This window comes from Elephas maximus, chromosome 15, assembly GCF_024166365.1.
Source record: "Elephas maximus indicus isolate mEleMax1 chromosome 15, mEleMax1 primary haplotype, whole genome shotgun sequence".
Lineage (NCBI taxonomy): Eukaryota > Metazoa > Chordata > Mammalia > Proboscidea > Elephantidae > Elephas > Elephas maximus.
Genome location: NC_064833.1, coordinates 42,284,320 through 42,296,478, shown reverse-complemented (window position 1 = coordinate 42,296,478; position 12,159 = coordinate 42,284,320). Strand labels below are relative to the sequence as shown.

The 12,159-nt window shown below is 38.7% G+C and overlaps 1 protein-coding gene across 8 annotated transcripts in view; it reads left to right on the top strand.

The window, feature by feature from the left end:
* The window catches only part of VPS13B (vacuolar protein sorting 13 homolog B), a 915,182-nt gene that overhangs the window by 743,968 nt on the left and 159,055 nt on the right, over positions 1–12,159 (top strand). For all 8 annotated transcript variants that reach the window (XM_049854597.1, XM_049854595.1, XM_049854593.1 and 5 more), the window contains 2 exons: positions 2,844–3,051; positions 3,329–3,513. In XM_049854597.1, coding sequence (XP_049710554.1) covers positions 2,844–3,051; positions 3,329–3,513 — 393 coding nt within the window. The remainder of the gene's footprint in view (positions 1–2,843; positions 3,052–3,328; positions 3,514–12,159) is intronic.

Genomic DNA, 12,159 nt, shown 5'->3' with positions numbered 1-12,159 from the left:
TCACTGGCAATATGTAAGAACCATTTCCTAGTAGCTGCTTTCTTAGATATTATGATGGCTGATTACTAACACTTGATACCTGTCACATTGCAGCCTCTTATGCATTTGTTGTATAGCCAAGTAAGAGACGTGTGAGGGTATCTGACTTATCTCTTCATAACTTCCTCCTTGGATAGATTTTAATCTAATATTTACATCATTCAGTGTCACCTAAACTTGACACAAATCCAAAAGCTTGAGAGATTCACAATGAAAGAAAATTGAAATGACTAATATATTAATAATAGAGGTATATTAAACATAAATTTCTTGTTTTCATCTAAACTTTGTATTGCCTCAACTTTTAACTAGTTTTCTCAATGATACAGAGCTGCATTTGGGGGAGCATCCTAATACCTTACTGTTTTGTGTTGCTTTGGAGATCTTCAGCACCTATCAGAAAGCTTCACATATTTAGCAATAAGCATGTGGTTTTGTAAAACATTTGTAAATTCAAGCCAGATTCAGAAGATGAGGAGGAACAAAGATATCATTGCTGATGTCAGATCTTGGCTGAAAGCAGAGAATACCAAAAGGATGCTTACTTGTGTTTTATTGACTATGCAAAGGCATTTGACCACGTGGATCATAACAAATTATGGATAACATTGCGAAGAATGGGAATTCCAGAACACTTAATTGTGCTCATGAGGAACCTGTATGTACATCAAGAGGCAGTTGTTGAACAGAACATGGAGATACTTCATGGTTTAAAGTCAGGAAAGGTGTGGGGCAGGATTGTATCCTTTCAGCATACTTACTCAGTCTGTATGCTGAGCAAATAATCTGAGAAGCTGGACTATATAAAGAAGAACGGGGCATCAGGATTGGAGGAAGACTCATTAATAACCTGCAATATGCAGATGACACACCTTGGTTGCTGAAAGTGAAGAGGACTTGAAGAGCTTACTGATGAAGATCAAAGACTACAGCCTTCAGTGTGGATTGCACCTCAACATAAGGAAAACAAAAATCCTCACAACCGGACCAATAAGCAACATCGTGATAAACCGAGAAAATACTGAAGTTGTTAAGGATTTCATTTTACTTAGATCCACAATCAACACCCATGGAAGAGCAGTGAGAAAATCAAATGACACATTGCGTTGGGCAAATCTGCTGCAAAAGACCTCTTAAAGTGGTTTAAAAAAAAAGTAAAGATTTCATCTTGAAGACTAAGGTGCATCTGACCCAAGCCATGGCATTTTCAATTGCCTCATATGCATGCAAAAGCTGGACAGTGAATATAGAAGACTGAAGAAAAATTGATGCCTTTGTATTATGTTGCTGGTAAAGAATATTGAATGAACTGCCAAAAGAATGAAGAAATCTATCTTGGGAGAAGTAGAGCCAGAATGCTCCTTAGAAGCAAGAATGGTGAGACTTTGTCTCACATAGTTTGGGCATGTTATCACATGGGATCAGTCCCTGGAGAAGGACATCATGCTTGGTAAAGTGGACGGTCAGCGAAAAAGAGGAAGACCCTCAATGAGATGGGTTACATAGTGCCTGCAACAGTGGGCTCAAGCATAATGATTTTGAGAATGCGGACTAGGAAGTGTTTTATTCCATTGTACATAGGGTTGCTATGAGTTGGAACTGACTGCATGGCACCTAACCACAACAACATGTGGTTTTGTTTTGCTTTATCAAGAATACTAATTACATTACTTTTTCCAAGGCAGCAAAGTAACTCCACGTTAAAAACAACAGTAAGAACAAAAACGAAGTATATCAACTCTACATTCTAAAGTCGCTGTCTCTCAACAGTGTAGAGGCTGGAGCACAGTGTTCTACCCTGCAGCTTGACTTTTCACCCACCCCTGTTTTTCAACATCCAATAAAGATAAGATTGATGAGAACAAAAGTAGACTTAGTGTCATTTCTGTTACTTTCATTTCTGAGATGCCTTAATTCCAGAGAGCCAAACCTAAGCCTAGTGTTTAAAACTTACCCATAAGGTGCAGGACTGGTCTTTTCTACTTCTGTACATTCTTTTGTCTTTTCAGTGTTACCTGGTTCTCATAGAATTCATAGTTGTATTGTTTTTATCCAGTATATTCAGAGAAATTTAACATTATAAAATCTTTAATCCTCCTGCATGAATTGTTAATATACACTGGTCAGGCTTCTGCTATAGATTATTATTCTTCACATTCAGAAAAAGGAAACTTGATCTTCCGCGTTGGAGGAAAAACCAAGTCCTTTTGCTCTGAAGCCCTACTACTGTAGCTTCTGTACAGTTGATCTCAGGGGCTGTGGTACATTTCACTAAGCACAGAATTTTGGAGCCTTGTAAGTTAAGGTTCATTGAGCATATTTCCTCCCTTTTACTTTGAAGAGTAGAAGTGCAGAAAATTAAGATGTGTTTATTTAGTCTCATGACAAAAGGTAGGAAGCTATTCCACAAGGTTTTTATTAACATTTTGTTCTAGAGGTTCTTCTTTGCCTTCTCTCAGACTGTAATCGGTATTCTTTTCCCTCTTAGCTAATTCAAGAGAAGTTAATTCATAAGCATTACTTCACATCAACATACTTTCATCATTAATGCAGCATTTAAAATTGAATGTTATTTGCACAATATATGATGTAATTGATTTTCTTATTCTTATATATTTACTCAAGTAATAGGATTTCATCCTATAGGTCAGTTACTTCTTAGAAATTATAAATAGTTTCGTTATTGTCAGTCATTAAATTGAGCATAATGCAATCTTACATTAATTCAAATATGATTGTATCTGATTATCCTCATAAAGTGTTTGTATTTGAAAAGCACTAAGACTTTTCATATGATTTTAAAGGTCTTCTGGGGTCAAGAACATTTGAATTGTTTAGTTCTCCTACATGAATTACTTAATGGATACCTTAATGAGGAGGGAAAATTTGAAGTGCAAGTTTCCAAACCAGTGCCTCAAATGCCATCTCCTATGGAAAAGAATCAAAACTTTAAAAGTGAACAAAGTTCAGATGATCTACGGACAGGCCAGTTTCAGTATATACAAGATGCTGGTAAGTAGCAACAGCTTCAGTTTAAGCGTGTATGTGTGTTTAATATGCATTGACTAAACAGTAACACGTCTATGTTGTTAATACTTGCAGTACAAAATACTACATTACTATTCAATCCCTCTTAAGGGAAAATTCTTGATTTCCTTCTGTCTCAAACCATGTAAAAATGATTAGCTAGCTTCTTTATGTTCTTGTCTTCTCTCTTCATAATGTCTTATTTAATAAACCAGTATGTTCCCCTTAAAAGCATACAATTAATTATAGTTCTATCTGACAGAACCTTTGAAACTTCCTGGTGTCTATGAAGTCTTGTTTTACAATGAAACTGAAGATAGTCCAGGGATGATGTTATGGAGATATCCAGAACCGAGAGTGCTCACCCTTGTACGAATAACTCCTGTGCCCTTCAATACCACAGAGGATCCAGATATTAGCACAGCAGACCTTGGAGACGTGCTACAGGTATGTAATGACTATTCATTTTAAAATTAAAACATCTTGCAAAAGTGCAGTAATATATTAGGAAAAATGTTTGGAGCATATCTATTTCTTCCATCAATAATCCACAGAAATACACACATACATATATAATAGAAAATTTTAAATATAGGAATAATGTAATTAAGGTTATGATACATGGCAATTTCAAGGGTTCTCAGCTCTACTCTTCGGACTGTTGAGGATAGGTTGCCTCGCCTCTAACTATAAATAGGACAAGCAGGTGTCATTCATTCACCGTTTATTAAATGCTTGCCATGTGCTCAAGGAGGCCTGGTGCCACAGTGGTTAAAGCACTTGGCTGCTAACCAGAAGGTCGGCAGTTTGAACCCACAGCCAGTCCACAGGAGAAAGATGCGGCAGTCTGCTTCCATAAAGATTACAGCCTTGGAAACTCTATGGGGCAGTTCTGCTCTGTCCTGTTGGGTCATTATAAGTCAGAATTGACTTGATGGTAATGGGTTTGGTTTTGGACCATGTGTTCACACTCATCAGAGTTTTTAAATCTGCTCTAGAAATGAAATATGCCCATGTAAGGCCACAATTGGATGACTGTAGTTTCATTTCATTTCCAGAGCTAAAAATGGTCTTGGAGCTTGTGGTAGACTGATAAGAAAACCATCTAGCCAGTGATCGTATTTCCTGTGATTTTATGAAAGTTTGTTGCTTGTCACCTTCCTGAGTTGAAGTGTCATTGTGGATATCACTGTATTATTATTCTACTTACTAATATTCTACTGGTCTCAATTTGCCCTAAAATTTGTTTCTTCCATTGTCTTCTGACCTATTACTAGATGGCATAACTATCTACTCAAAACCTAGGAGTCATCATCCCTGATTGCTCTCTTTCCATAACTCAGTTCTGCTTCTAAAATATGTCTCTATTCCATCTGTCTCTGCTGGTACAACTTGAATCCAAGCTACCATCGTATGTTCTTTACCACAGTAGCTTCCTAATTGGGCATTCGACTGTGTGGATCATAACAAATTATGGATAACATTGCAAAGAATGGGAATTCCAGAACACTTATTCGTGCTCACGAGGAACCTTTACATAGATCAAGAGGCAGTTGCTCCGACAGAACGAGAGGATACTGATCACTTTAAGTTCAGGAAAGGTGTGCGTCAGGGTTGTATTCTTTCACCATACCTATTCAATCTGTATGCTGAGCAAATAATACGAGAACTGGAGTATATGAAGAAGAATGGGGCATCAGGATTGGAGGAAGACTCATTAACAACCTGCAATATGCAGATGATACAACCTTGCTGGCTGAAAGTGAAGATGACTGGAAGCACTTACTGATGAAGATCAAAGACCACAGTCTTCAGTATGGATTGCATCTCAACATAAAGAAAACAAAAATCCTCACAATTGGGCCAGTGAGCAACATCATGACAAATGGAGAAAAGATTCAAGTTGTCAAGGATTTCATTTTACTTGGATCCACAATCAACAGCCATGGAAGCAACAGTCAAGAAATCAAAAGACTCATTGCATTGGGTAAATCTGCTGCAAAGGACCTCTTTACCAAGGTGTGCCTGACCCAAGCCATGGTATTTTCAATTGCATCGTATGCATGTGAAAGCTGGACAATGAATAAAGAAGACCGAAGAAGAGTTGATGCCTTTGAATTGTGGTGTCGGTGAAGAATATTGACTATACCGTGGACTGCCAAAAGAACGAACAAATCTGTCTTAGAAGAAGTACAACCAGAATGCTCCTTAGAAGCAAGGATGGCAAGACTGCGTCTTACATACTTTGGACATGTTGTCAGGAGGGATCAGTCCCTGGAGAAGGACATCATGCTTGGCAGAGTACAGGGTCAGCGGAAAAGAGGAAGACCCTCAACGAGGTGGATTGACACAGTGACTGCAACAACGAGCTCAAGCATAACAAGGATTGTGAGGATGGCTCGGGACTGGGCAGTGTTTCCTTCTCTTGTGCATAGGGTCGCTCTGAGTTGGAACCGACTCAACGGCACCTAACAACAACAATTGAGCTCTATGCTTCCATTCTTGACTTCCTATAATGCATTCTCCGAAAAGCGGTTAAAGTGACCTTTTAAAAATGTAGGTCAATTACATCACTCCACGAACATAAAACCCTCTGGTGGCTTCATCTAATACTTAGTATATAAAATTCAGATTATCTTGCTATGGCCTACAAGAACTATGATCTGGCACTTCCCCATGTCTCTGATTTGATCACATGGAAGTCTCCCCCTTTCTCACTGTGCTCTTTTTTATCCATGCATGTACCACATCAGGGTGGTCAGTCGTATTAAATATGGCACCAAGGTGTTAAGTGAATTCACTAGTGACATCTTTTTCTCTTCCCTCACCTTTGAACATCCCTGCTTCTTCCCACCCCCACCTTTGTCAGTCAAGTACCAGCTCACGTCATCATCTCACTAACCCAACACCCGCCTTCATTCTGGATTGCCATACCTTACCTTGTTTTACTTAATTTGTAGCTCTTACTGCTATTCAAAATTATTTTGTGCATTTGTGTATTTGCTTATGGTCTTTCTCTACCATTAGAAAATATGTTCCTTTTAGGTCTTAATCACACTTATATCTCCAGCTCAGGGTGTATAGAAACACTCACCAATTTATTCTAAATTTATTTATTTATTGTTAGTCAAGTAAATGGCCTGACTCACCTCTGCTTAACAAATTGGAGTAGTAGTACAAATCAGAAGAGTCCATAGATACATATTAACATACCCATTGCCGGCGTGTTGATTCTGACTCATTGTGACCCTATAGGACAGAGTAGAACTGCCCCCATAGGGTTTCCAGGAAGCAGCTGGTAGATTCGAACTGCCGACCTTTTGGTTAGCAGCCAAACGCTTAAGCACTGTGCCACCAGGGCCCCACATGTTACATAGGTATTATTATATTCTTACTTGATTTTTATTTAAATTCCTGGTTATATTTTTATTTTATTTTTTATACCAACTTCATAGAAATATAATTGACATACAACAAACTGCCATTTAAAGTGTACAGTTCAGTGTATTTTTTTTTTTAATTTTATTGTGTTTTAGGTGAAATTTTACACAGCAAATTAGTTTCCCGTTCAACAATTCATATAGAAATTGTTCCATGACACTTGTTTCTATCCTTGCAAGGTATCAGCACTCTCCCCATTTCTACCCTATCTTCCCTGTTTCCATTAGTCCAGTTTCCCTGCCCCTCCTTGCCGTCTCATCTTTGTTTTTGGGCAAATGTTGTCCATTTGGTGTTGTATAGTTAATTGTTCTAAGGAGCACATTCCTCACAGGTGTTAATTGTTTACTTTATAGGCCAATCTATTATTTGGCTGAAAGATGACCTTGAGGAGTAGCTTCAGTTCCAGGTTAAAAAGGTGTCTTAGGGTAATAGTGTCAGGGGTTTCTCTAGTCTATGTAAGACCAGTAAGACTGGTCTTTTTTATGAATTTGAGTTTTGTTGTACATTTTAATCCCATTCTAGTCAGGCCGTTGTATTGTTTCCCTGGTTGGAAGCTGTAATTTATGTGGGTCATTAGTCCTGTAGAGTACTTGTTTCCTCGAGTCTTTGATTTCCTTCACTCTCCTTTGCTCCAGACAGAAGGAGACCAGTAGTTTTATCTTAGATGGCCACTCACGAGCTTTTAAGACCCCAGATACTACTTAACAATATGGGATGTAGAACATTATCTTCATGAACTATGTTATGCCAATTGACCTAGATGTCCCACAAGACTATGGTCCTGAGCCTTCAAAGCCAGTAACTCAGTCTCAGAGGTATTTGGATGTGTCTAAGAAGTTTCTGTAACTGTGTTCCCATATGCTCTATTATGTAGCACATACAAATACGTATATACAAATGTCCACAACTGTACCTATACATGCATGCACATTGCTCCCATTCGCCCTCCCATACCTGTATAACATATATATCTACCTATGTAACCGCTCACAAATTCTGGTTATAATATATTGAGTCAAATGTTCATCTTCTGAATTGATACCAATGAAATGTGTCATCATTTTATCAAGTGAACTAGAGTCTGCAGAACAATCCAAGTTGTCAAGATGTCAGCAGTCTCTACTTTGATTCTTTACTCCTCAGATTTGTTTCTCTTCCTATCAAGGTCATATTGATGATTATTTCTCTGCCAGTATTCTTGAGTTATTTTTGCTAAGTGAAATAGTATCTGTGGACTCTACTATCTTATTAGACTTGCCTAAATCAAAATGTATCACTCATGTGTCAGTTTCAGCACCCTGTAAGGGCTTCTTTTCAACGGATTTTTGGGTTCAGATTTATAGCTAAATCTTAATACACTTATGAACACAAGCCTGATAACTAATTACTAGTGGTATTATTGTGTCAATCATGTTAAATAGGGCATCCAAGGTAGTAGATACATTCGCTAGTGCATGTTTTTCATCTTCTCACTATCGTTAGTGGTTAAGAAGACAAACTAGAGCGAGAATGCCTGGATCAAATTCTGGTTCTGCTACTTGCAAACTGTGTAACCTTACACAAACAACTTAATCTCTCAGCCTTGGATTTTTTTGTTTTATTTTACTTTTTTTTTTTCATCAGTAAAATGAAGGTAATTATGTGATGATTATAAAAATTAAAATTTGTGAAACACGTAGAGCAGTGCATGGCCATAGCAAGTGCTGTATAAATATTACCATTACTACTACAACTTTGTCAGAACTCATTTCATCAAGCAGATGCACAGGCTAGACCAGAGAGGTCTGACAACCCTACAGATCAGCTGGAATGGCCCAGGATCTGCAACAGTTCCAGGGGCCCAGGCAGTGGACTTGGCATGCAAGCAAAGCACTACATGAAGGGAGCCTGCGAGATTTCAGCAAGCAGTGGATTGGTGTCAGGGAGGTCCAGCCGTGTTTCATATCTTGTTGGAAAGATAAGGAACTGAGATGTAGGCAGAGTTCAAAGACAAGGATCCTGGCCTAGGAAGCAGGATGGGGTTGTAGCTACCAGAAGCTGAAAGGGAGAGCTTGATCCAAATGTCACAGGCAGGTGTGGGGAATGGTGAGTACGCCAGTTTGTCTAGAGTGTAGATCATCTGTAAGGGAGCAGCTGGTGGATTTGAACTGCCAGCCTTTTGGTTAGCAGCCAAGCTTTCAACCGCTGCGCCACCAGGGCTCCACCTTATACATACTAAGCTCTTTATAAATTAACTTCCTTCACTCTCCTCCTCCCTCACTCGCAAATGCCTAGATCAGTAAAAGAATGTCCTGCATGGAATTCCAGCCTTACTCTCTCCTCCCAACCCTATCTTTCTAAGTTCTTTCTCCCCACTCTCTATTTTGAGCTCTCTTCTCCACCCCCTATTTTTTTTTTCTGCTCTGTTTAAAATGCAACAAATTACATTCAGCTCAAGTAGAAAATTTTGAACAGAAAAAGTAAGAATCTGTATCTATATCAGGTTATTTAAATAAAACACATGCCATGAGAGCCTGTCCATTTGGCAAGGGTGATCTACGAAGGTGGCTTTGAATTCTCACCAGTGCAGGAAGGAAAATACAATGAGTTTTATCAGTGATTTGTAAACTTTTTTTTTTTAAGTAGTAAAAGCCATATGTAGTATATAATAGATAAAAGTGGAAGTACTATTGTTGAAGCAGATCATGGGACACTCGGAGTCATCCACGGATCATCCCCTGTCCCCGAGCCTCCTGATACTCTTGGGGCTTTGCAGAGCATGCAGTTTGAAAACTTCCAGGTTGTTGGACTCAGAACTGCCCCATAGAGTTTCCAAGGAGCACCTGGCGGATTCGAACTGCCGACCCTTCGGTTAGCAGCCATAGCACTTAACCACCATGCCACCAGGGTTTCCCAGAATCCACTAGAGAAAAACAAATCAGCTGCTTAAGATACACGAACTGTTCCTAGCATTAAGTCCAGAGAGACAGTTCTCCTGCAGGTCCTTGAGAAGCAGACTGCGAGCTGTGCCCTTTAATGCCACACCTATAACAGATACACTGTAGGCAGTGCATTGTACCCATCTTTTCCTATCTCTTTTTTTTTCCCCAACTATACCAATAATCACTTTATTCATTTTTGTCTTTTTTTTTTAATTGTACTTAAGATGAAGGTTTACAGAACAAACTAGCTTCTCATTAAAAAATTAGTACACATACTGTTTTGCAACATTGGTTACCAACCCCATGACATGTTAACACTCCCCCTTCTCGACCTTGGGTTCCCTATTACCAACTTTCCTGTCCCCTCCTGCCTTCTAGTCCTTCCTCTGGGCTGGTGTACTTCTTTAGTCTCATTTTGTTTTATGGGTCTGTCTAATCTTTGGCTAAAGTGTAAACCTCAGGATTGACTACTAAAAGGGCATCTGGGGAGCATACTCTTGGGATCCTTCTGAATTCTTAAAAGAACAGCTAGATTGTATCACTTCCCTGACAAAAACCTCCAGTGACCCTCTCACCTGTTAGACTGACCCAAGGGCCTTGTATAACCTGCCCTCACCCCGCCGCCCCCTCAGCTTTGCCTTTTAATCCCTTACGCATGATCTATACTCTAGTCAAACTGGCCTACTCACTGTTCACCCTACCAGCCTGTGACATCCCACTTCCATACCACTTCCTCTTCTTTTGAATCCCTCTCTTCTCTGCCTACTGAAATCCTGCCCATACTTCCAGAACAGCTAAAATGCCATTTATACCGTGAAGCCTTTCCTAGATGCCATTCCAGATGTGATACAACCTTCCTCTCAAGTCCTAAGGCACTTCATGGCACCACTTTTATGCTATTTCTTACTTTATTCTTCACATTTTAACTATGTGTCTATATCTTGTCTCTCTCCTGAATTGTAAGTTTACAAAGGAAGAGATCATATCTAATATGTCCCTTACAGTATCCAGTGCAGTGGAGATGTTCAGTAAACATATTGAATGGATGAATGAATGTGTGAATGTCCATGTTACTGTTTTATAGTATTCAAAAGTGTTATATTATTTGCCATTATTTTATGGGGCTAATGAATGAGTTTTGGTTTTAAAAACTGAAATATGTCAGGATGCATCGTGTTATACTTCATTGGTATCATCTACCGTAAACATAGTCTAACATCATTACATTATACAGGTTCTTGGTGAGATCATTGAGTACTCCGCCAAGGCAACTGCACCCTAGACAGAGGCTAGTTCTTAAATACAGAGATAAACTTATCTCTTTGACTTTAGTCCTAAAAACAGAATTAAATTTGGATGATTTTTTTTTTCTTCAGGACCATTTAGTTCATAAGAAAATTGATATTACAGAGTTCATTTATACAGTAAAACCTGTGAAAGCTGGAACCTGTGTAAGCGGAAACCTGTCAGAGGAGGAAAACTAAAAATATTTTTCACTAAAATGAGCAATAGAAAAATGGTAAAACGGCACCCTGTCAAAGGCAGAAAACTTGCAAAAAAAAAAAAAAACAAGGCAGTCCCATCAAGTTCTGGCTCCCCCAGGTTTTACTGTACTACAGAACCCTAAACCAGTCTGTTTGTATTCTATCATGTCATGATTGTTAACAGAGATTTGTGAGCAAATTGCACATATTATTATATGGAATTTATTTTGCAAGTGTAATGAAAAATATAGAAAACCTCTCTATAATGTAAGTCAAATTAACCATAGATTCTGAGTAAAGACCCTGAAATTAATGTTCACAAAAAGCAAAGGGAGCGTGTTTTATGGTCGTTTAATAATTTTATCAATCTGTTAAATTTTAAATAAAATCAGGCTCTGTAAAGTAGAGTAATGCCACCAACCTAGAAGGAACATTGTTGTGTGCTTTAAATGAGCTTAAGTAAATGTCTGGCACTGTGTCTGGCACATACTAGGTTTTTCTGTTTCTTCAACCTGCTGTGTACCCTGCCTATTAAGGATTCCATTTTGGAAATACCTATGCTCCCAGAGTATAATTTTTTAATCCATCCTTAGTAGTAAACCTGGCAGTGGATATTTTAAATCTTATGTAGATCTGTCAAGAACTCATTACCTCAATACTGTATTCTTCCTGTTTCCATATTTTTATTTATGTGTTAAACACTAAATCTTTAGATACGTTCATTTGGTATGTGACAGTGGCCCAAACTAAATATCATCCTTCCCCAAGGATCTCAGTGTATATGTGTGAGCATTACAATTCAAGACAAACACTGAACTGGTTGAGGTCCCTGAAATAATCTAAACAGATGAGAAGCAAAGTTAAAGATGCAAAATGGAGGATGAGTTTGCCTTTGATAACATACTGTATGGACTAAAGGATAGACATAAGAGCCAAAATCAGGATTTTTTTATTTTTATTGTGCTTTAAGTGAAAGTTTACAAATCAAGTCAGTCTCTCACACAAAAACTTGCTCACACAAAACACCTGGCTGCATACTCCCAGTTGCTCTCCCCTTAATGAGACAGCCTGCTCCCTCCCTCCGCTCTCTCCTTTCATGTTCTTTCCACCAGCTTCTAACCCACTCTACCCTCTCATATCCCCTCCAGACAGGAGATGCCAACATATTCTCAAGTGTCCACCTGATCCAAGAAGCTCACTCCTCACCAGCATCCCTCTCCATCCCATTGTCCAATCCAATCCCTGTC